The 25,603-nt window shown below is 41.4% G+C and overlaps 1 protein-coding gene across 1 annotated transcript in view; it reads left to right on the top strand.

The window, feature by feature from the left end:
* TBC1D8 (TBC1 domain family member 8) overlaps positions 1-25,603 on the top strand; it is a 51,327-nt gene that overhangs the window by 20,410 nt on the left and 5,314 nt on the right. Inside the window, exons 4-15 of the mRNA XM_086610104.1 lie at positions 1,452-1,680; positions 5,374-5,614; positions 13,095-13,302; positions 14,553-14,747; positions 15,640-15,822; positions 16,234-16,384; positions 17,250-17,464; positions 18,306-18,423; positions 23,072-23,357; positions 23,856-23,985; positions 24,283-24,381; positions 24,937-25,005. Of these exons, the coding sequence (XP_086466230.1) occupies positions 1,452-1,680; positions 5,374-5,614; positions 13,095-13,302; positions 14,553-14,747; positions 15,640-15,822; positions 16,234-16,384; positions 17,250-17,464; positions 18,306-18,423; positions 23,072-23,357; positions 23,856-23,985; positions 24,283-24,381; positions 24,937-25,005 (2,124 nt within the window). The remainder of the gene's footprint in view (positions 1-1,451; positions 1,681-5,373; positions 5,615-13,094; positions 13,303-14,552; positions 14,748-15,639; positions 15,823-16,233; positions 16,385-17,249; positions 17,465-18,305; positions 18,424-23,071; positions 23,358-23,855; positions 23,986-24,282; positions 24,382-24,936; positions 25,006-25,603) is intronic.

The raw sequence follows: 25,603 nt of genomic DNA, 5'->3' as shown, positions 1-25,603 counted from the left end.
CCCCTGCCATGGGCAGGGACACCTTCCACTAAATCAGGTTGCTCAAAGCCTCATCCAGCCTGGCCTTGAACACTTCCAGGGATGGGGCATCCACAACTTCTCTAGGCAACCTGTTCCAGTGCCTCACCACCCTCATAGGGAAAAATTTAGATCTAATTGAAATCTGCCCTCTTTCAGTTTAAAGCCGTCACCCCTTGTCCTATCGCTACACACCCTTGTAAAAAGTGCCTCTCCAGCTTTCTTGTAGGCCCTCTTTAAGTACTGGAAGGCTGCTAGATCTCCCTGGAGCCTTCTCTTCTCCAGGCTGAACAACCTCAACTCTCTCAGCCTGTCTTCATAGGAGAGGTGCTTCAGCCCTCAGATCATCTTTGTGGCCCTCCTCTGGACTTGCTCCAACAGCTCCATGTCCTTCTTGTATTGGGTACTCCAGAGCTGAACGCGGTATTCCAGGTGGGGTCTCACGAGAGCAGAGTAGAGGGGCAGAATCACCTCCCTAGACCTGCTGGCCACGCTGCTTTTGATGCAGCCCAGGATACGGTTGGCTTTCTGGGCTGCCAGCGCACATTTCTGGCTCATGTTGAGCTTCTCGTCAACCCACATCCTCAAGTCCTCCTCAGGGCTGCTCTCAATCCATTCTCTGCCCAGCCTGTACTTCGGCTTGGGATTGCCCTGACACATGTATACGACTTAAATCTTTTTTTTTATACTACTTTCTTAAAAGAACAACTTTGTCTAAGTGCACCGAAGGGCTCAAATAAAATTAATCACTCTTGATAATGCTGTGGCAGCCTGTCACCTAGCACATCACATATTTAAAATTCTTCATTTTTTTTTAGTTAATGTTAAGTTCAAGTTTTGGACGCTGACCTCTGCTGTAGATGTTTGGCATATTAGGACTGCTTGGAAATTGCAAATGATACCAGATGCTGTCACATACAGATTGTCTGAACGGTGCAATATATACTTAACTCCTTTGTTGTAATGCCGTTACTAAAATACTCCACACTTACTTAGATTTACATGGGTATTCTTGAAACCATGTTTTTAATGGTTCCAAGCATGTTACAAGTTACTGATGCATCTCACCGCATTGCCTCTTCATAGGAAAATAGTACTTGTGAGTATGCACAGTTGTTACTTGACCTTTGCTCTGTATACACTAAATAACAGCAATCATAAGCAGTAGTGAAATTATAAATGGATGGTTTTGCCAGACTCATTGAAAAAATGGTAATAAAAAAAGCCTCCAGAAGTTTTGATTCAGAAGCATTCAAAATGTGAGAGATGCAAACACCACAGAAACTTCTCCATTTGTAAAAATTGCAAATCAACTTGAATTTCTTTGTCAGAAAGGGTTGTGTTGTTAAAATTGGAATGGGTAGCTTGTAGCAACTTGCTCGAGTGTGAATGCCGTAGCTTCACCCTGATGTGTTATCTCGTTATGGACTCAGGCGCTGATTGCGGAGGAAACAAGCAGCAAGCTTGCTGAGCAGGAGGAAGACCCCGAGAAGTTCCGAGAAGCCCTGGTGAGATTTGAATCCAGATTTAATTTTCCGGAAGCCGAGAAGCTGATCACCTATTATTCCTGTTGCTGCTGGAAAGGAAAAGTTCCTCGGCAAGGCTGGCTTTATTTGAGCATCAATCATCTCTGTTTTTATTCCTTCTTCCTGGGCAAAGAATGTAAGTGTAAATGCGTAAGAAACCTAACGCTGAGGAGAGTTATAAATAAAACTATTTTTAAAAGCAAGAATAGCTAGAATATTTATGAAAAGCCTAGTTCGTCTCTGAAGTTTAATTTCTGAGTTTGTTGTTGTTCAGCTGAAAGATCCTGTTTAATTTAGTTTTCGCTTCATCCTGTATGTTTATATTTTATTGTTAATCCAGTAATAAAAATGAGGCTGTAAAAGGATGCAGATACAGCTGCTGCCTGGTTCTTTTTCTGGCAATGGTGAAGCAGCCTTAAAATGTAACAGACCTTGTACAGATTCTGAAATAGAGACTTCTAGTGCCGAAGACGATGAGTAAGGACAGGTCCTTCCCACAGGCAAGGATGCACGGGGGTCGCTGCCTGGTGACAGGGAAAGGGCTAGTGAGGCCAGGGGTGCTGGTATCCAGCTGCCTGCCTCAAAATAGCCCAAGAAACATAACAGGGCTATGACCTGGAGAACCAGGTGAAAATTCAGAGTTTTTAAAGGAAAACAGCAGCAATTTTGGCATTTCTTTGTGTTTCTGAATAGCAGTGCAGGAAGGTCACAAGAAATGTGTCTCGGGGTTTTTAGACCCTCAAACAGTTCAACGAATTGTAAGACTTCGGTCGTGGTGTCTCTCTACACAGGAAGGGTCGTCTGATGATGAAAAGCTTGTCAGAATAGATACTAGAAGGTAAAAATGTGTGTAATAAACATTAGATGGTAAAAACGAATGTGGCCATTTAAACTCTATAGTGTTTCTCTATTTAGTAAAATTGTGCATGAACTCATAACATTTTAAGTACTGTTTCTCCTGCTGGAACTTCAGCAAGGACAGTAATGTAAACCTATGTTGCTATAAATACAGCAAGAATTGTCAGTTATAACAACTAGGAAAACTTCACTATTTACTGTCTGGATTTAGTATGGGGATGGCTAGTCAAATAAAACTGTAGCTTTAAAAATTAATTACACTCATGTAAAAATAAGAAAGACAGTAACTGGTCATTTCTACGTCTTAAAACCTACAAAGACATGCTTAGAGTTTAGAGGTCCTTTTTTTCCTTATATTATTTCAGGCCAATTATTTTGTCATATCTGCAAAAGATGGCAGAGTTAGATTTAAAATGCTGGTAAGTTTGTTATTTGTTATGAAAACGAAAGTTGTGTTTTGTTGGGAAGACTGGAATGGAATCTCTTCTTATATACTAGATATCTGAGTTCTTGTTTAGTCTCCTGGTTTTCTGTTTAGTATTAAATAGTATCCTTTGTCAATCATTTCTTCTTGCTATCCTTGCAGGCTTTCTCTCATTCAATCTGAGATATCCAGTCTGCCAAGGCACGCAAAGCAAAAATGATACTTATTAATGATAGATAATGGGGGAAGGAGGAGGGATAGAGAAAAACTCTTTATATTGTTCCAAAAATTTTGTTTATGCAATACCACAGATTTTTGAATGGTACTGGAAGTACAGCGTCACTCTGTATTATTGAAGAAGAAATCACTTCTCATCTGTTTTAATAATAATTCATTATGAAAATACAAAAAACCCATGAACAGCTACATATTTGCAACTGTTCATTTTGACTGTGGAAAATAAGCTGTTCATTCACTGTTGCAGTCAGTTGTGTTGTCTTTTTGTTCCCGTGCATTTGCATGGAAATGTGAAATGAAAACCTGAATTTTCTTTTGGTTAGACAAAACTTCCCTAGCTCAGTGGGAAGCATTACATACGGAAATGCTTCCCACTTCCTTGATTCTGATGAAGCAGATTGCTTCTGTTTCAAAGCTAATGTCACATTTATGAAATACTTGTATTACATTGAATAATCCAGATTTACTATAGGTCTGGTTGTTACTGTTTGAGAAGCTGATGCTGATTATATGTAGAACAAGTGATTCATTGTCTTTTTTTTTTTTTTCAGGTGACAATCACAAATTAAATCTGGTTAAATCTGGACTTGAAAATATTGTTAAGAAATCATATTTATTGCGTTCTTCAGTACAGCACAGGAAAAAAAATATGAGTTGCAATAAAAATAGTTCTTCGATGTGTTTTAACTCTATAAAAATCCCCCAAAATTGTAGACTGCAATCTCTTTATAGGTGAAGTGTTAAGTCTTCCACTTCTGGCAAGTTTATCCCCTTCTCCTTGTTTTATTTTATGTTGAAATGACCTGGAACGCAATATTGGAACCTGTTTTCAGCTTCTCATAAAATTAACTTATGGCTTATGTGAATGTAAACTCCGTGGAACATTTTTTCCAGGGCAAGTCCCCTTTTATCTAAGCCTCGAAGTATTTGCAGAATTTCAGAGGCTTAGAATGTCAGATTTCTTGAAGCAACGTGCCAGGGTTTCTTCACGTTTTTTAATTAAACTTTTGTTTTCCTAAAGCTTTGAAGACTTTGTACCTTTCATCACTAGTTTGGGCCCCTTACGGTCTGCTGTGCTGTTGCTATAACCAGCACTGTAGGGCCTATGTGATGCTGACCTGCATGAACAATAGTGCTATTGCTATGGTGCTATTTAATCTTTCTTCCCTTGGCTGTGCCTGTACAGATGATTTTATGACCATTCGCAACAGTTTTTGCGTGTTGACGCAGCTGTGCTTTATTTAAATAAGAAAAAATGTAATCTGCACATAATCTTGACAGCTGTGGTTCATGTAGTACAGAGATCTTGCTGAGAGTAGCTCCTTAGGTAATTAATGATCATGGATAAGTGTCGTATATATATGACAATGTTTGTTATTACTGCCTTTTTATTGCTTTATTGGCATCAGGAGACCAGCTAGGGATGTTAGGGGGTGTAGTCTTGATGTTACTGGCACAGAGAACCCTGGGAAGCTTCCAACAGTTGTTAAGTAGAAATTTAATCTATTTTGAAGTTCTTTCCAGCCTAATTTCTACCCAGAGATTTGTATGAGAGAGGCAAGTAACATCCGGCCGTGGTTATATAAAATAAGCTGATTCTGTTTACCATTTGTATTTATAGGATTCAGGAGTGTTTAAGTACAGAGAACAGTGTCCCTTTTTCTTTTCTATAAACAAGTCTGACTACAGCTAGTGTTTAGGGCAAGATTTGCCTGTGTAGCTTTTAAGTAAAAAGTAACCAAAATGAGAAGATCCCAGTGCCTAGGTGGCTTTTTTTTTTTTAACACTGTTTATAGTAACAAACTTTATAAAAACGTCTATGTGTAAGAACTTCCTTTTGTAGAGGAGTCAGCTTTATTTTAAACGTTAAAGTATGGTGCATGTAATTGGATTTCCACCTGCCTACGGTTTTATTTCTGGGAGATTACAAAGCCTCTCCCTATTTTCCTACTCTTGAAATGAACTGTTTCTTCTGGTAGTAATGAAGCTGGCTGTAAGAAATTACTTGTAAAGGAGTTAGAAGCACAGCGTATGGCAGGTGTTCTGCAAAGGCAGAAGTCCCCAGTCCAGCACTTGTTAGGAAAATAGGTAGAATTTTGAGGGAGAGATTCTGAAAAAGACAGTCTTTTGGAGTGGAGGAGAATGAATGTAGAGTAATAACTGGCATTTCGGCTTTTGCTTGGTCTTTGTCTGTAAAAATGAGTCTCTCACCTCTTTGGTGTTTAATTTAATTCTGAATTTGCTTAGTGCCAAAATCTGAAAAATGCAAGCAGAGTTTCCAACCCACTTTTGCTTTTTTTCCCATGACAGTGAAACTTATCATTCCTTGGGTTGAGGTCCAGAAGCTGGAAAGAACCTCCAATGTCTTCATGACTGACACAGTCCGTGTCACCACTCCAAATAAAGAGCGTGACTTCTCCACGTTCCTCAATATTGCCGAGGCTTTCAGGATCATGGAGCAACTGGCAGATGTGACGCTCCGAAGGTTGCTGGATAATGAGATATTTGAACTGGACCCAGGCCTACAGGATCCTACTCAGATTACCAAGAGGTAAAAAGCTATATTGTTGTGTGAGCAGAGGGTCAATGGTGGGCGTCATGGTTTGCTTTATCTGGGTAAGATTTCAAAGGTTTACTTGACTGGGTGCAAATAATGTATTATGATGTATCCAAAAGGTGCATTTTAACTTGTGTGCAAGATACTTTTTTCCATTTGATAGTCTTCCTTTAAACATCGCTGTGTTTTGTTTGTTTGCTTGTTTCAAAAGTACCATTCGCCATAGAAGGGTAGATTGCAGCAAAGGCTATTTTCCATCTTCCCTGAAGAGCAACGTTATTCGTTTATAATTTTGGCTATGTGTAGACTTTCCTAGTGCTGTCAAGTCTATAGAATTACTGCTTTTGATCATATCTGAAATGTGAAGTTTCCTGCTAGTGTGATTGTTGTAGCTGATTTAGTGAGCAGTTATAGGACTGGAAAACCCACAGGCTGTTGCTGTTGCGTCCCTGAAATGCATCTCTGCATTCCTCTCCCACTACAGAAATGTGTTGGGCTCTCAGGAGGAAGATTGATAACCATTTCTTTGCTGGTAGCACAACACACAACTTTGTGTTTTATTTGCTGCTGTGGGAACGGGGAAAAGAAACTGCCCACAGGAATTTTAGGTGGGCAGGATGGAATAGCCCAAACTGGAATATGCCTGGGGTGTCAAGGTTAAGGTGCTGGTTTAAAATACTTCTTTTCTGCATGGGATGTGAGTGGAACGCATATCGCCTCCTGAATCATATGCTTTCCTGCTCTTCCTTCCTCTCCCTTTGCCAGAGGTAGGAAGGGAATTACTCAGGTGTTGCTTCCTGACTAAAACATGAGGAATTTGTGGTATCCTTTCCCAAAACAGAGAGACATGTCCAGTAGCCAGTTTGTTGTTTTTGAGGGGCATTTTTGAGAAGTGTTGGATATACATCTCAGCTAAACACTTCTAAAAAGTTTCATAATGGAGTTTAAAACAATAAAGCACACTTTCTCTGCAATTCTTATGTACACATAATAAGGAAAATCACTGACACCAGGATTTCATCCATGATATCATCAAGGAATTCATTTGAGGTGATGTAGTGGTGAGCAGCCACGAACATGTTTGCAGGCTTTTTTTTTCTTAGCCAGCGTTCATTTAAACACAGGAGCTACTGTTGTTTTTACAATGTATGTGTAACTGGATGTTGTTAACATTGTAGGCTTTTGGCCCAGGAAATGTAGGATGCGTACTTTGACTAAGGTAGGATATGGCTTTGAGTAATAGGTTTTATCTAAACTCCCTTTCATGCTTTACTGTCCCACTCTCCTCCCACTTTTGGACTGAAAAGTTAGATACATGAAACAAGGAAAGTAAATCCAGAGAAGATGTGACCAAAAACTGTGGGGAGATATTTTCAGCAGCTACTGATTTTTAACTCATTAATTTCATTTCCCAAAAGAGTCTTTGAATTGAGGGTATTCACTGAATGGAAAGCTACAAAGAAACTAAAAATACAGTTGCAAGGAAAAGCATAAGCTTAGTGATATGCTGTAATAAAGAGGCCCTCAGAGAATCAACCTGCAGGTACCTTGCGGCATTTTTGAAAAGTAGTGTTGTCTATGAGCAAACAAGAAACAGAAACCATCCCACACTTTTATTTAAACAGGTTTTTTCCTCTCCTTCCCTCCAACTGAAAAAAAAAAGAAAAGGGGGGAGGATGTGGGGAGAGGAAAAGAAAGGCTAAAAGTATATTTACTGGAGAGTTCCTGGGCAAGATGTTCTCTAACCTGTGCTGATGGGCTGTAACGTGAGATGGCAGAAAGGAAAACGTGGAAGATGCTGAAATCCCATTTCCTCTGCATGAATTATACAGGTAGTGGTTGGATAAGTTGCCTTTTCTGGTGCCCTTTGTCACACTTCAGCAACTGCTTTGACGTAAACGTGATTAAGCAAGACTGTAGTTTGAATAGTGGATAAACTGGTTTTTAATGCTAACATGTTTGGGGGGTTTGAACTTTTTTGGTGTGTGAAGTTTTTGTTGCTGTTTTTTTTTTTTTTCCTGAAGTCATTCTAGTAGTACTACAAGAACAACTCTCTTTCACTTGACGTTTTTTCCCCCTGATAATTGTCTTTGTTAATTCTTGTGCATGATCTGGAAGCAAATAGCAATCTATGAAAATGAAAGCAATAATCCACACATCATTAAAATATTAAAATTATTCCAGCTGTGTGAAATTAATGAAGTTGCTGTAGATTGCTTTTGTTTGTTAGACTTTCTTTTGCAAGAGGCTCGTCTTAATATCTTTATTTAAAAAAAATGCATTTTTAATGTCGTCATGGTCTGCATGTTTACATTCTGAAAACCAGAAACCTGTGCTGCTGTTCCTGAGGTTCTTGGGATCATCCTGCTGAGCAGTGGGGGGATGGGACTCAGAAAGGCTGTGGGATTAGACCCACAGTCTGTGACACGAATTATATCATGGCCAGAGTAAAACAAGCTGATGTACAAGTTTCTGTGCTTCTTAATGAGAGGATAAGGCTTGAAACAATGGATTACTAAGGGATTAATGGCAATGAAGTTAATTGCCGTAAAAAGCAAAGTAAAGCTGAGGTGTTTGATAACAAAAAATGCCATTTCTTGCAGAGCTGTTTATGTGCCATACAATTTTAGTGGAACATACGGTAACTATTTTTTCTTTTTTTAATAGGAACATCACTAAAATCTCTGGTGTAGGTTTCCCGTACTTCTTGTTTCCATCTCTTTCAGCATGCAAGAATATCCATTGCATTCCTCAATGTAACGAGGAAATTGGCAAGAGCAGAACAGGCGATTAAAAAGCTTTCATGCTGGTGTCAGTAAGGTTTCAAAAGTATGCTACGTTTCTCCAGGCTGTAACCACCTCAGTTTCTTTTCTTCATGTCTAACTGTGAATTGCCAATGAGGATGAGTTTGCTTCATATGAAGGCAAAGAAGGTTTTCAACACTGATCTAAACGGAATGGAAACCGTTTGAAGTATATGGAAATGTAAATGTCACTTCAGTCCGCATTAATTCCTTCAGAGGGGGAATCCAAGAATGCCGTAAACCTTGAGCAACAAGGAGGATATGACTAGAAAGAAACTCCTTTTATTGCATCTGCCTGACAAAAGGCAGGGTTTGGCTTATCTCTGTGTGTCACTCATGACAAATGATTGCCTAACCTGTTTTTAAGGATTTCCAGTAATGGAAGTATCAGGATCCATACTGGTACTTCACTGTCCTATCATTGAAAAGTTTTTCTGAAGTCTAACTTGAATCTTTCGTGCTGCTTTTTGAGTCTGTTACTTCTTGTTCTACCCAGTACTATTGAAGAGAACAGATGGTCCTCTCTTCCTTTAGAGCAACCGTTTGTGTATTTGGAGATTGGTATGCATCTCCTTTCTCTTTTTAAACTGCACTGCCCTAGTTCAGCCAGGCTTTCTCTTATCAGTCCTCATTTTAGCTTTTCTGGTTGCTCCTCTCTGGACTTTTGTCACTTATCCCATGCAGCTGCAGGCATGAAGTGGTGGGATACAGGATTGTCCCTGATGCCTCGCTCGTGCTGACCCGGGCAAGAGCAGCACGACTGTCTCTGCGACGGCTCTGGTACTGCTGTGCTGCATCTTGGTGGCTGTGCACTTCTGCAGCCTGGCGTGGTGCTCCTCTTCCTCCTACCAGCATGAGACTGTTGGCTCAATGTTCAACTTGTGATTCTGTGTAACTCCTAGGTCTTTTGTTTTTGTTGAGTGGGTCTCAGTGGAGTTGATCTCCATGCTGCGTTTGTGCATCTTATGATGTATAGCTGAAAATACTTGCATTGCTTTTTTTTCCACGCCATCCCTTAAGTTTATTAATATCTATGTGAATCTGATCCTGTTGTTCTGATTATTAGCCTCTACCAGCCTCACGTCATGTGCGAGTTTAGTAACAACAATCTCTTGATCCGTCGTGCAGATTGCTGATGAAGATGTTGAACAGAAGCTAGTCCAGCACAGACGCCCAGGGAGATCCTCTTGATACAGCCTTTCAGTTTACCAGGGAGCCTTTGAGGACTGCTTTTTGGAGTACTCTTTTTCAACTGGCTTGGTACAACAGCTTTTCACTTCAATCCAATTTTATTAGTTCCCGTGTAAAGAAATACCAAGACTTTCATTTAGTCTAGCTTAAACATCCATTGCATCTCCTCCATCTAGAACTCCAGTGTTCCTGTTACTTAAGGGAATGATGTCAGGTTTACATTCATCTTGACAAGTCCATGTTGGCTCTTCTCAGATAACTTCTCCTAGCTTGCTTACGAGAAGCCTTTCTTACTATGTGAATTTAGCAGTTCTTCCAATAAACAAGACGTGTATCATTGGATGTGTTATTTCCAAAATCTGCAACTTTCTGGAGTCTGAATAGCAGAAGAGTCTAGTAATCGGTCTCTAAAAGCAAGAGGTCAGCTAGTCTATTTAGATGTTAGATAGGCAGCAAGTGACTCAGCAGAGTTAAAATTTTGCCAAGTTGACTGCTGTTAGATTTAAAGGAGAGAAAAACATTTGATGGTGAGGACATAGTTTTAAGTGTCCTGATACTTTCAGGCATTTTCCTAGTCTTGTGTGTTATTTCCTTTAATTTAAAACTCTTGGAAGGTAATGTAGGGGTCACACACAAGGAGTTATCACAGTTCAGACTTGCCGTTCACTTTGAAGTGCTGGAGTTGGAGGTAGTCCAGGATCTTGTAACATGCAAGTTGAGAACTGCACTTGGAAATAATTGCTGAGTTTTCTGAAAAGTAAGGAACAAGGCAATTGCATCTTCTTGATTTTTATTCTTCTGACCGGTGTGTAAACACTCAACAAACGTTATTTTTACATAGCAATAGCATTCCTTCTTTTTCTTAGCTACAGCTGGGTGTGCTGCATTTGCTTAAAAAACAATCCAACATGGAAATTGTTAAGTTAGAGGAGAAAATTTCAAGCAGATTGGGTAGCAGGTAGAGAGGTTGCATTTCTGTTTGGTGTTGGAGGTATTGTGAAACTCAAAATGGAAGCTGTGGGACCTGGTGATGTGGGCCAGTCTCTGCATCTTCGCTGTATCATGTTTAAACAATTGCCTGTCTTGTTTTAGGAACTAATTTCATTTGTGGGTTTTTTTTTTGAGTTATAGAGTTTGGGGTTTTTTAACCAGCTCTAATTTTGTTTCACTGTATTTATGAAGGGAAGCAATGGCTTTAAGCCCTAGAGTTTCCCTGCCTAACAGGAAATGTTTTCATGGTGTTCCACTTTCTAATAAAACCTCTTGTTTCAGCCCACAGTGGTAGGTGCTGACAGCATTTCGTTCCCGTGCTACCGTTTTTCTTTCTGGGCTCCCTTCTGCCAGCAGGCTGGCCCCTGTTTCAGCACTTGTCTCTGGGGCAGCCCTGGCTGCGGTGCGGTCTCTGCGGTGGCCCCGCGTGACCCTGTGTCATGAGTCATGGGGGGGACGGGCAGTTCCAGGGATGTTAGGGTTGGCAGCCTTCCCCTGGTACAGAGTGAGGGGGCTGGACACATTGTTTGGTGAACTTACTTAGTTTCGGATATGGGAAATGTCATTCTTCAGCTTAAAAACCTGCGGCCTCACAGGTGTGAAAGGCCTCACACCTGGAGCCTGTGGCCCCAAAAGATGCAGCAAAATCCTGAAAACTCAGAAACTGCAAATTTTGGAGGATTAGATACAGCCAGCTCTTAAATAACAGGCAACTTCTGCCTCAACAGAGGTCCCATGCTTCTATATAATGCTTCTTTTCATGTAAAGGTTTAGAAATGTTCACAACCGAGTAGATCCAAGGAGGGTCTTACCTTCTCAGCACAATAGCGGGAGAGCACAGCTCTACCCGGACCTGACTGCAGATACTATCAGCAGCATTCATCTGTGCTGTGCAGAAATGGAAAATATTTTCGTGGTGAGTTAACTAGGAGGCATATCCTGATCCAGCTTTGTCACAATAGCAGATCGCTGCGGGCACTTATCAGAGTTGCTCTTGCTGTGGAATTTTAACTCAGGAGCAAACTTTTTGTCTTCCTTCACAAAGAGGGTTTCTCTTTGTTCTTTGTGAAACAACAGGAGACGATTTGTCTGTTTTTCTTGGATAATCTTATTAAGGAAGATGATGCTTAAGGAGGAAACAGCAGCCAAATGCTTGTCGAGCACATTCTGTCTTTTCTGTTGGTCACAGATACAGATCCACCCTTCTCAGGTCTTGGTTTGTTCTTGTCTTCCTCCCTGTTCCACATGGCTTTAGTTTTCTCTACGGATTAAACTGAAATAGAAACCCCACACAATTTACTTACTGAAGCAGTGGCTTCGTCTGTCTCAACTTATTTTTAAACAGCAGGGCTGGGGGAGGGTGTCTGCAGAAGAGGAGGGTGAAGGAGGGAGCAGAGGGGGGATTTACAGCACCAAGGTACCACTCCCTATTATGCTTCAGCCCACGCTTTAAATTCTTTCAATGGAACAAAGTCAAGCCTTTTTTTTTTTTCTCTATTTTTTTTTTCCCTAAGGTGAATCATGTTTGGAAAAATTTACTTGTAGTAAAGAAAATGACAGAATTTAAGCCCTAATGTTTCTGGAGCTGCTGGTGGTGAGCTAATAGCCGTGGCCTGTTTATAATGTAATTGCATAGCTCTCTAAATTACTGCTAACTTCTTCATTGAAAAGGAGGAGAAAAAAAAAAAATCCCCAAAGCTAAGTCTGTATAACCATAGCTCAGTAACGAAAGCTTCATTTATTTAAACTTTTTCTCTCCACATAAATTTGGATGGGTAACTGGAAGGAAACCAAGTCCAAACTGGATATAGCTGGTGCTGTTATTCTCAACTGAGTCTGTAAGCGATCTGAAACTGTTCTGCGTTTTGAAACTGTTGTGAGAGCTCTCAGAGGCTGATACCTCTGCAAGTCAAGGACTTGATGATGTAAATGCCACCATCATTAACTCTTCTATTACTGACCACTTCAAAAGTACTCATCGAGCAAATGCATTACTTCTGGGTGCAGTTGCAAGTCCCTGGGGTGATGTTGGTAATGCTACTGGAAAGGGAAACAAGGAACATAAAGCTAATCTCCATTGCTCAACGTATGTTCATCAGATGAAAGATTTAGTTATCTCCTGGGCATTGAAACCTCTAACTCTTTGAGGCTGGAAAGTGGTACAGCGGCCACAGAAAATACATGGTTAAATAATAATTAAAAAAACCCCTGCAAACCAGCTCTTTTAAATTAGTGTCCTTTCCTTTCCCAGTCGCTACAGCAGTTGCTTTTGATCTTATTGTTAAACAAGCAAGTGTTGGTGATGATTCTTTTTTGTATTTCGAAGTCGGTCTTTTATCGATCTGTTCACATAGGCAGTGAAGATTGCTGTGCACGGTGCTTTTACTCTGTATTCCTCGCTCTTGCTGAGGCTAACAAGAACACGAACCTTGTGCTGAATGTCCTGGCTTTCGGGGTCTTGTGATTCGCTATTCCTGCTTTCTCTTAAGGGATCTTGAAGCCAGAGCGCAGAACGAATTCTTTCGGGCCTTCTTCAGATTGCCCAGGAAGGAGAAGCTGCATGAAGTTATAGACTGTTCTCTCTGGACGCCGTTTAGTCGCTGTCACACAGCGGGAAGGATGTATACTTCAGACAGTTATATCTGTTTTGCCAGCAAAGAAAATGGCTGCTGCAATGTTATCATCCCACTTAGAGAGGTAGAGTTGTTTGTTTCATTTCGGGTCCATATCTGCCTTTTTCTGCCATAAGCATCCGCTGTCACTTGACTTATCTGCGAACTGTTCTTTGATGAAAAAGAGTAGGATGTTTGTGTGTCTCCTGCCTACAGTATTGTTGCAAAGCTTGTTCTGGGACTCGTTAGGGCATAAGCTCCTAAAAATATGTATGGGTGGCTCAACATGATCCTCAAAGTGAAGTATGGACAGGTAATGCAACAGAACAGAGCACTGCAAAGGCAGAGCCTGCTTGGTCCAAGACTCGGTCAGTGCTCCCCTCCCAGCTTCACAAACACATACGTCCAGCTTGATGTCGATGGAGACTTCAGCTTGGACCCTTCTAGCGATGTAAAAGCATCCTTGCCTGGGATCAACACTTTGAAGTGTTGAAGCTCTCCCTCTGTAGACAAACTCTAGCAAACCTGTGGATACTTTGCAAACTTGTAGGGCAGAGAAAAAGAGGATGTTCTGGAGACAGTGAAGAGCTGCTACATTTCCCTTAAATCAGAGACTCATTTAAATAGAATGGAGGATGCATGGGAAGGTGGTGGGAGTAGAAGAGGAGAAGGAAGCTGTCAGCAAACATCTGCCTGTGGATACAAGGCTGTTATGATCCTTTAATTAAAGCTTTCCTTTCATCCTCAACTAATAACAGAGTAACATCGAAATATCCTAACTGTGGCAACTTCTTCCACTGTTACAGAAATAGAAAACAAAAAGAGAACAGTGTTATATACTTGATCAGAACCAACAAAACAGTTTTCCCCTGTCCTCAGGAGTGTGAAAGTAAATTTCCTGCTCTGTCTCCTAGAATTTATTCATAGATTCATAGATTTCTAGGTTGGAAAAGACCTTATAGATCATCGAGTCCAACCATCCCTAATCCCCATTAAACCATTTGAACAAGTTGATCCTTTTCTAAATCTTGTTTTAATCATTACTCCCCTTTCTTTCTTTCCCCTCAGTCCACTCTCCAGGAGTATGCCTCAAAGTCCTTTAAAACAAGGGAAAAAAGCAGCTGGGATATTTTTTGGTGCCTGCTTTGAGCTTCTAAAGAGACCATAAACTTCAAGTGATAGAATGTGTCTGATCAAGGAAAGCTAATACAAATAACCACATTTAAAGCATGTGTGTAAAATAATGCTATGTTTGTCCATTTTGGTACATGTAGAATATTTGAAGATGTTTCTGTGGATGTGGTGCATAATGTGTTTTCTATGTTTCTGGAAAAGGTAATCAGTATAGAGAAGATGGAGGACACAAGCCTTCTCCCTAATCCCATCATTGTTAGCATAAGGAGCAAGATGGCCTTTCAGTTCATTGAGCTGAAGGACCGGGATACTTTGGTGGAGAACCTGCTCCAGAGGCTAAAAGTAGTGAACTCCAGCAACCCAGTGCACTGTAACAACTTGCAAAATAAGAACCAGGTACTGAACTTCTGGGGTTTTTTGGATTGTGAATTCAATGTGTTTATCCATTGGTCTGTTGTCCTGCCTTCCTCAGGGGCTTGAGCTTGTGCCAGAGCTGTCTGATGTCTAATGACCTGCCTGATGGGATGGAGTATGCCCGCAGCCTGGTCTGAGGGGCCCTGCTTTGAGCAGGTGATTGAAAAAGACGGTCCTCTCCAGCTTAAATTGTTCTCTGATTATGTTTTTCAAATTGTAACCAAAATAGAAGGGTGTTTGGTAGCTTGTCATCAAGGACAGTTAGAATTTACTAACGACTTATGTTTTAAAGTAATAATCCTTTTTCTGACCTACAAATGAATGATAAGGGATGCCATCCAGAGAGACCTGGACAAACTTGAGAAGTGAGCCCTTATTGCAGCCTTTCGATAGTTAAAGGGGACAGATGGGGACAGACTTTTTAGTAGGGCCTGTTGCAGTAGTATGAGGGGTGATGGTTTTAAACTAAAAGAGGGTAGATTTAGTCTAAACGTAAGGAAAAATTTTTTTATGATGAGGGTGGTAAAACACTGGAGCAGGTTGCCCAGAGAGTAGTAGATGCCCCATCCCTGGAAACATTCAACATCAGGTTGGACAGGGCTCTGAGCAACCTGATCTAGCTGAAGATGTCCCTGCTTACTGCAGGGGGCTTGGACTAGATAACCTTTAGAGGTCTCTTTCAACTCAAACTATTCTGTGATTCTCTGATTTTGTGATAATTTGAATAAGTCTTGAGTAAGGCCTTTCCTCCTGAAAGGTGGGAAATGTTTTGATGCAAAAGGCAAAGGCTAACCCAGCCCTGTGCTTTGAAGACAGCTGAGGATGTAGTTCTTAACCTTTTCTCAGTTGTTATCACTTTGATTCTGTGTTGCAGAACACTCCTGTCTTTGGATCCACCTGCATGCTCAGGGACTGTGAGCCTGCATGTCCGGGAATAGAGTCTTCACAAGGCAAGGAGAGAAGTGAATGTGAAAAGGAGAGCAGTTATTTGCTCAATGCAGAAGCACTAAGATCGGACTTCCATCAGTCAGAAATGGCAGGCCTTGATTTTGGAAAGGTATGTAAAATCTGGGGGAAGTTGTAAGAGTTTCTTTTAATAATAAAAAAAAAAAGCTGGAGTGACATTCAAGCAGGTACTCATTTTTAGTAAAATGAACTCTGTATTGGCTGGAGAAGTTAGATATGGGATAATGACTCTTCTACTTGCTTGGAGGTTTTTTTTCTCCTTTCCTCTCATTTCTTTCTAGTGAATATTTATAATTTTTCTCCCTGTCTGATCTTTTCTGCTCTCTCTTGTGTGGTGAATTCCATCTGCAAAATGAGGAAAGTTGTAGTTCTTAGAGCAGACTTCCTATATCCATTGGCAATGGAAATACCTTGCAGAATTTCTAATACGTAGAATGTTTCTGTTTACCAGTTCTTACATACACACGATTTGTTCCTTTAAAAGATGTCTTCTTGTTCCCAGTCTAGGGAGCAAATCAAGGAGAGTCTGTGGGATGACCATTTTGTAGAATACGGCAGAACTGTGTGCATGTTTCGCACAGAGAAGATCAGAAAACTTGTTGCAATGGGAATCCCTGAATCCTTAAGAGGCAAACTCTGGCTACTCTTCTCAGGTGGGCACCCTTAGAAATGTTGGCTGTAGGCATCATCTGATTCTGAACACAGCAAAACATGCAGGCAAGAAATCTCCCAAGGGCAATTAAATATCATTTACGTGGAGCTTATGATAGTACTTACAGAAGAGAGATGATCAGCTACTGAACTAATAAGTGCAAGAAGGAACCTAGGTAGGTCTGTAAAAATTTTATCTCTGGATAATATGATATAGTGTGCAGAAGAATCGAAATAACATCTGTTTCCTCCATGTAATTTAAAATTAATGTCATATTTTCATAAAATAATGTTCGTCTTCAAGCAACAATTAGGTTGTAGCGTAAATATTGATTTAACCCCAGAGAAATCAAATTATTGCAAGATAATGACATCTTAAAGTCAGCAGTCCTGCTCCTGCTTCTTGTTGAGTGTTGGCAGGGGTAATAGAAACTGGAGATGGAAAAAACAACTCGTTTCATCCACAGATCTGGCAAACCAGAATGTGCCTCCAATATGAGCTCAAGTTTAATCTTTAAGCCAGTATATGACATGTTCAAACATTTGTAAAAAGTGAAGTTTTTTGTCCTTGGAGGGTGTGAACAGCGCTGAGTATGTTTCTCCCAATAATACTTCTCCTGGCAAAGTTTTCTGCTCAATGTCAATATTAAGGTGTTTTGAATTCTCTTGCATCATATAGGCTTTGCTAATATTTATTTTGTTTTCAAGGCATGTATCCTGCTGGGACTTTATTTCTTTTAGGTCTGGACATTCACCACATTCATGGACCTTGAGGAAAACCATCTCACTTGCTTACATTCCCACAACACTAAGTTCAGTGTCACCCTAATCCACTTGTGCCTTCTTCTTTCTCCCTGCTGTCATCAGACGCTGTGACGGATCTCGCCTCGCATCCCGGTTACTATGTACATTTGGTGGAGGCGTCCATGGGCAAGTGCTGTATGGCGACGGAAGAAATTGAGCGTGACCTCCACCGCTCGCTGCCCGAGCACCCTGCCTTCCAGAGCGAGACGGGGATAGCTGCCCTGAGAAGGGTGCTCACAGCGTACGCACACAGGAACCCCAAAATAGGATACTGCCAGGTGAAAAACCCCCAGCGGGGTAATGCTCGCTGCTTTTTTCCCTCTTTCTGCTCTTTCAGTTTTTTCATTCTCTTGGGAGTATTTTTAGTGGTGGTTTTGATAAATAATGTCCTTTTAGTTATGAAAAATACATAATTTTTAGATATTAAATGTCATTTACTCTGGAAAACAAGTGCATAGACTGGTACTCTGGCTTAACAAAAGTCTTCCCTCAGCATTTTGCAAACTGCATTTAAAGGAGGGGAACAAAAACTGGTTATGATTCTTCTGTTTGTTCAAAAGTGCATTCTTACCCAATACTTGGAGGCAGTGCAAAGTAAACTGGCCTGCATAGATGAGATTTATGTAGAACACTGGGGCAGAGGTTCAGTGAACTCAAGTGCTGCTCCTTTCTGCCAAAATTGATGACAATTACATAGTGCTTTATCCAACTGGCCAGCTAAAATAATAACTTTACCTGAATTCTGATTAACATCAGACTGGTTCTAGATCTCTCATCTTTTTTTGAAATATAAATACGGTGGTGGGGGAGGGGGAGCAGCCCCAAAACATCTTGTGCTATCCGTTACCTACTTTGTACCTGGGTAAATCCAGCACTGTGCTTTTCTCCATTGTTTCCTATTACGAAAAGCGGTATACATAAGCTTGAAAAACTTGTTATGCCTTTGGGTTGCAATTATGTATTCACTGTCTATTACCTTACTTTTGCTGTTTTTATTTTTTTCAGTTGTTTACATCATGTTAGGCTACTTTTCTTTCTTTAAAAATAGCCACAATATAGCTTTTGCCAGTAGGATTTGCTGTCACTGACAAATCCCATTTTCTTCTTTGCCCTTGTAAGTCTATGAATATTTTGACCTCTGTGTTGCTGTTGTATGCCAAAGAGGAAGAAGCCTTTTGGCTGCTGGTTGCTGTATGTGAGCGAATGCTGCCGGATTACTTCAACCACCGAGTAATAGGTAAGCTCATGTCTCTCTTCTTGCTAACTGGGAAGGGGCAGCCGAATGGCACCGGGGTAAGTAAGATGCTCAAGGTCTGCTGAGGTCCAGACCCCACGGGTGAGGTGGTCCGTCCACTTGTGCAGTGGGCAGGGATAGCAGCAGTGGGTGCTCAGGTTACAGCTGGGACTGGTTTCTGTTTGAAGGTTTTGAACTGCGAGAACTATAAATCTATGCTCAGCTTTTACATTTGGGTTATTTTTTTCCCCTGTTGGTAAGAAGGAAGTGACACTTTTGCCTGTTAGATAAAAATAGAAGAGCTTGTGTGTCTTGCTTAGGAGCGTTCAGTATTAGAGACTTCAGCTGTTTAAAGTGGACCTACGAAAGATCTTCTAGGGTAGCTATTTCTGATCTGATGTGTCTGCATTGCCTGGCTGCTGGAGTAATACAGGCTTGCATCTAAACTGGCCCTTGGTAACGAGGGCTGATACAAAACCCTCTGAATTAGAGATGCAGCGTTAAGAAATAAGCCCAGTCCCTCTGCAGTTCGTGCCTTGTACTGCATGTGCTATGTCTCTTGTTCTTTGCAATGCACCTATTTTTAAGACTGTTGTGCAAACACGTGCCTAACGGAAAGAGAAGAGGGGCTGAGTGGCTTGACACAGTAATTGCAGGTACGCAGACAAGAAATAAGTTTTTGTTCTTTGCAGGCACTTTGTTTCCTCCTCTTACAGAAATGTTTGGTAGCTTTTCTCTCTTTAGTGCTAACCTTACTCTTCAGCTATGGTGTCTGCCACTACACCATTGCTGTAGCAAAGAGAGGAATCAGGGTTACTTGTGAGGAGGAGGGAGTAGGAGGAAATCCATGATGGTAGTGGTTCTGGGAGCTCGAAATGGTGCGGGCACTCCTGTACTGCCTGGGGACCAGGAGGAGATGTCTGAGAAGATTTCCAATCTTTTACTTGGAGGATGAGATTGTCTTACCTCCCTCCTGACACTATGCTGCTGCAGTTATTGTCTTGTCACTGAACTGGCAGGTAAAGTAAGTGAATGCAGATTTATTTCAAAGTTAGCTGGATGCTTAGGATGTTCTGTGGTGCTTTGAATGCCAGTGGTATTTTCAGTTAGTCGACTGGGCACTGTAACTGTCCCACTTGTCAGAACTTTGGTTCTTGTCTCGAAACATGACTTTAAACTGCCGTCTCAGTGACTTACTCCCACGTTTGTCTGTCTCCTTCCTCGATTAAGAAAGGATCACAGCTTTATTTGTCCTTGTGCATTTCTAGATATTATCAGCCTAGGCCTTGCCTTGAGTTAGTGATGACTTTGGTGCTTACTGGGTTATTGCCCATAAATAGCATTCTTCACATCCAAATAAACATGAGTGGTCCCATGTGGCCAGCCATATCACTGCCCTGAGTTGTACTTAATTTGGGGTTTGTATCTTGCCTGTCACTTGCCATGGCTACAGCCTACATTGTTTGAGTGCTTATAGTCTTAGTTGTCCTGTCTCTCTGTTTTCCTGACCTCTGTACCCAAAGTAGAGAGTACTGTGACTGTAGAGAGGTACTGCTGTGGCTCACTGCAGTGCAAAGAACCAGGGGCTTCAGCACAGAAGTTCCCCTGCTCCCCCTAAGTCGAATGGCAGCAGTATAGTTTTGCAGCGTGGTTGCCTCATTGAGCAGTTACTTCTGCAGCTTTGATTTACCCTAGACCTTAGCATGCCCAAATCAGTGCTACCGATCCTCTCCACCCTCCCCTCCTCTGGTTCCTGTTGCTTGAGTTAGTGTTCTTGGCCTCACGTTTCAGTCGACCTTCTTTTTTGATTTGCAACCAGCCCTTGTCTAAACTTTGTATTGTTTCTTCCTGCATAACGCTTCCAAGACCCAACTTTTCCTCTTTGTCTGCACTGCCAACACTGCTGTCCAAATTTTGATCTCTCTGTAACTTTGGTCATCTCTGACCTTGGTACCTGTCACTGTGCTTTTCCTTTTCAGTGTCAGCCAGTAATCTCTGCAGTCAAAACAGCTACTGAATTAATGACGTTGCCTTCTTAGCTCCATCTTTTCTTGGGCCTTGTCTTCATGACATTCAGAATCTTTTATTTATTTATTTATTTATAATTTTTGCTTTTGTCGCAGTTTAGCCCAGTTGGCAACTAAGCACCACGCAGCCACTTGCTCACTCCTTCCCCTTGGTGGGGTGGAGAGGTGAAAAATGTAATAAAAGGCCTGAGGGTTGAGACAAGGACAGGAGGAGGGATCACCCACCAGTCATGGCCCTGGGTAAAACAGACTCGGCTTGGGGACAAATCAATTTAATTCGTTACCAATCAGGTCAGAGAGGATAATAAGAAACGAAGCCAGATCTTATAAACAGCTTCCCTCCACCCCTCCTGTCTTCATGGCTCTACCTCCTCCTCCACAGCGATGCAGGGGGATGGGGAATGGGGGGGGATTGCCAGTCAGTTTGTCACATGCTGGTTTTGCCGCTCCTTCTCCTTCAGGGGCAGGACTCTTCACACTCTTCCCCTGCTCCAGCGTGGGGTCCCTTCCCACAGGAGATGGTTCTCCATAAACTTTTCTGATCTGAGTCCTTCCTGCAGGATGCAATTCTTACCCATCAGACTGCTCCAGCGCGGGCTTTTCCCATGGAGTCACGGCTTCTTAGGGTGCAGCCACCTGCTCCAGCGTGAGGTTCTCTGTGGACTGCAGATGCATCTCTGCTCCACCATTAACCTCCAGCAGTGTGGGGTCCTTTCCCACAGGAGACAAGAGTCATGCATATCCTATTCTCATGTTACCATGACTTTTTCATCCTCTCCATAAACCAGCAGGCCATCTGAACCTACTTTGGCTGTTAAGACTGTCGTCATCTTGCTGTTAAAATTGTCGAAACAGTGAAAACCTTGCTTCGTTTCTCTGATTTGCCTTTTCAGTCCTGGAGATGTCATTTAGTTTGTGTCTTGGGTCATCATTTTTTAAAACGGATACTCTGGTATTTTCCTACCTCATTATGGTTTCATGCTGTAATACATTAGAGGTTCAGTTGCTCAGATGTCATGGTTTCTGGGAGCCTAATGAAAAGGTGAGCATAAAAGTCACTTTGAATATACCTATTTGACTTTCATCTAGAGTGTCAACACTTAAGTATAATATGATCTTCTGCAAAAGATCTGGGCAGCATTGCACATTCCTTTTAAACCTTTGCCTTCGCTGGTCTCTCTCGTGCTGCCTCTGAGCCTGGACTGATCTTTTTATATGTGTCTGCCTATCTGTCGCTGGCTTCCTTCAAATACCCCTGAAACTGGCTCTGTTTTTTTGGTCTATGTTAGCTATGGCTATTAAATTGTTTGTATTAAGCTTGTTAAAAAAAAAAAAAACAAACAAAAAACTGCCCTCTGTTGAGTAACCCCAGTCCATTTTCTCCTCTGTTTTGTTTACCCTTCTTATTTATGACCATCTGACGTGAGAAGGCTATCTCTTCAAAGCAAAGCACCATGCTTGATGTGTTTCTCAAAAGCTTTTCACATTTCCTTGGGCATTTCTTTTTGATTTGTGGTGCTATAATGTTTGTTCAGCCACCAGCAGAAGCTGTTTGTGACTTGATGTGAAAAGTTCTAAAGACAGCAAAATGTTGTATCTGTTTTTTTATGATTTGGATGCAAAGCCAAAAGATGCTGGCTCTCTGCCACAAATTGTCCAGGTTATTTTCTGCTTTTGGACAACAGAAGTATTGAGTGCTAAGGGGATATATGTCTTAGGAATTTCATAGCAATTGAAATTGTCTTCTAATATTAGCAGACTAGGGGCTATGAGAAAGAAATGAAATAACTTGAAAGGAAAGAAAAAATAATTGAAAAGCTAACTGAATTTTATATTCAGGAACATTTTTAACTTGTAGTGTCTTTGGCTAAAGCTCCTGACATGGCAGATCTAGTTTGTAGACACAGGTCACTTCAACAATATGAAACTATATTGATTCTACAACAGCTGCTGATGAAGCAGGACTGAACTAGTAGCTAAAACAGAAGAAACAGAGCCCAAATCTGTTGCTTTTGAAAAGATTGGTTTGGACAGTTAGGTATCTGGGCATTGCAGAAATCTTTTGTTCTTAAAATATATATATATGTATGTAAGTATATATTTATATATGTGCATATATTTATGTGTAAATATTTTTCTTCCTGCTTAGTGTGTGTAGCCATATCTGTATTTCCATCATATTTTCTTACCTAGAGTGAAAGCTCTACTGCCTGCTTGCTTGAGTGCATATGCTGGAATGTGTACTGTCTTATTTTCATTGCATAAATCTCAAGTCGAAGAGTGAAATGCTTTGAGATTGCTTTCACTAGCACTTAATTATTATGTGTTCTTTCAGCCAAAACCAACAGCTGCTGCTATTACTACTTCATTGCACCCTAAAGGCACGTAGGAGAATCAACATGGTCTTTTTGCAGAAAGTTGTACAGTAAGGATTATGGACATGAGGGTTGGGGCTGAGATCACAGCAGGAGGATAATGGGATTTTTCATTGTAGATGTGTGCGTATCTTGTCAGTTTAAATTTTCAGAGAGTCTTGCAGTTCATAGTTGACAGCAATCATTAGCTTTAAAGAGTATTTCTTCCTATGTCAGTCCTGACTAATACTGTTTCTTTGTGACTTGCAGGTGCTCAGGTAGACCAGTCGGTGTTTGAAGAGCTTATAAAAGAGCAACTTCCAGAGCTGGCTGAACATATGAAGGATCTGACAACCTTAGCTTCCATCTCTCTTTCGTGGTTCCTTACCCTTTTCCTTAGCATCATGCCCCTGGAAAGTGCTGTGAATGTTGTGGACTGCTTCTTCTATGATGGGATCAAAGCCATTTTCCAGCTGGGCTTGGCAATACTGGAAGCCAACGCCGTGGATCTGTGTAACAGCAAGGACGATGGGCAGGCCCTGATGATCCTGAGCAGGTGTGGCCACACAGGAGTGCTCTTCCATTGCAGACCGTTCTGCTGAAAAACAGAGGCATTTCGGTGCTGTCGTGGTATCGACAGTGCTCTGTAGGCACCAGCGGGACCCTCCGTGTTACCTTGCTGCTGCTTTCGTAGTGTCCGCCTTAAACAATGGGCTTTGTACGTCAGACGAGTAGATGTCCTGTGAAATTTCCTGGCAGTGCCGAGACATGCATCGACTGCGTCAATGTGCAATATTTACTGCTGCTCTTCGTGCCTTCCCTAGAGTGATGGGCTTCCTGCTTCAGACTTCAAGGAGACTGAAGCTTGAGCAGCATTTAGTCATTTGGCTGGCTTGCCATCCCTCAGATGAGTAATCATGAAAGCATTTTTAAAAAGCCTAGCAGCTCAAAACCCAGTTTATTTCTAAGTCTGAGCCATAAGACCTGTTGCTTATTTATATTAGAAGAGCACAGTGCAGAATAATCTGTGTTGCTTATTATTTCTTCCCTTCAGGTTTTTAGAGCATGTCAAAAACGAGGAAAGCCCTCTGCCACCTATTGGTAATCACCACGCGTTCTTCAGTGACGACCAAGAACCCTCTCCAGTGACAGAAATAGCTAACCTGATTCATGACTCCTATGAGGTAAAATACAGCTCTGCGTCTACTGATCAGTTAAGTTACAATTTTTGAAAAGAAAAAGGTTAAATTGAACATGGATGTTTTGAAAGTGAATAATATTTTTACGGATTCCTTAAGCAAGTGCTCAAATGCGCAATGCTAGGTGTAGTATAAATGCCTGCCCTGACAGATCAATTAGAGACTGGGTACGCTCTTTCTTCAAAGACTCACAATACTTTAGAAGTTGTATTTCCAGTAAATGAGAAATACAAACATCATAAAGTACTATAAAAATAATAAACTTATGTTCCTTTCTTGTAGAAATTTGGAGACCACTCTGTGGCGCAGATAGAGCACATGCGCTACAAACACCGAATCCGTGTCCTGCAAAGCCACGAAGATACAACCAAGCAAAATGTGGTGAGTAGAATATTGTTTTGACAGAGATAGCTAAACATTTCCTCTCTAGAGGCAGACGGCTTTTGTTTTATAAAAGGCACCACCAGATCTCGAAAAAAGGATCATTACTGACTCTGGAAAAAGCTCTTTCCTGGGATGCTAATGGGTTTGGTTCTTTTGCGGCCACGTGCATTATTTTCTAGGGTGGCTTTAACGTTAAGAACAACTGCAGAACCATTCATCCCAGCGCCTTGTCCCTGACCATGGCCCTAGGTAGATGCCCGGGGAAGAGTATAAGAAGAAAGCGAGCGTGATGCGATGCTTCCCTGGCCTCCTGTGACCTGTAGCTTAGCGACTTCCTGTCTTTGTTTCTAATAGCCCTTCAGGGAATTCTCTTTTCATGGATCTGTCCAACCAGTGAATCTAAAGAAGGGGGAAAAATTGCAAAGATTTTTCAGTACTGCGGTTTTCAGCCGTACCACATAAATATAGTCCCTGCAGGACTCGTGGGCCTGCCTGTGTCAGTGATGATGAGAGAAAAGATTGTCACTAACATGTTTTTAATTTCTTTTTAAGCTCCGAGTGGTCATCCCAGACGTTTCGATTCTTCCTGAAGATTTAGAGGAATTGTATGACTTGTTCAAGGTTGGTCTCCCTGCAAAGTAGGGGGTGCACCTCTTTGAGGCTTCTGGACATAACTTCCAGCCGTCGCTTTGCAGAGCCACCTTGGACCTCCTGTCCTCTGCCTGGGCGGTACAATTCCAATGGCACCTTGTCATTCTGTCCTTTCTGTGGTTGCCCAGTTGCGAAAGAGGAATAGTAATGTACTAATCCTTCAAAGGAGAATTGCTTCAGAGTTTCCTTTCTGACTTGCTGCTTGCAAATGGTCCATGAGAAATCAGGTTCTGGTTAATTTTCACATGCAGAATAAATGAAATAATATGTAGCTCTGCTCACTGGAAGCTCTGCAGTACTTTTAAGTCCTGCTCACTTAATGATCTTTAAAGGTAGACTCTGTTTTCCATGGGGGAAAAAAATCCCCATGCACTTGTATCCTTGCTATTTGTTCCCAATTTTTAAACAGTTTTATTTTTTTTTTCACAGAATCATAGAATAGTTTGGGTTGGAAGGGACCTTTAAAGGTCAACTAGTCCAAGCCCCATGCAATAAGCAGGGACTTCTTCAACTAGATCAGGTGGCTTAGAACCCTGTCCAACCTGACCTTGAATGTTTCCAGGGATGG

Source organism: Tauraco erythrolophus, chromosome 1, assembly GCF_009769465.1.
Source record: "Tauraco erythrolophus isolate bTauEry1 chromosome 1, bTauEry1.pri, whole genome shotgun sequence".
In the NCBI taxonomy this organism is placed as follows: Eukaryota; Metazoa; Chordata; class Aves; order Musophagiformes; family Musophagidae; genus Tauraco; species Tauraco erythrolophus.
Note: the sequence above shows the minus strand (reverse complement) of the source record. Positions and strands in the feature narration are given on the sequence as shown.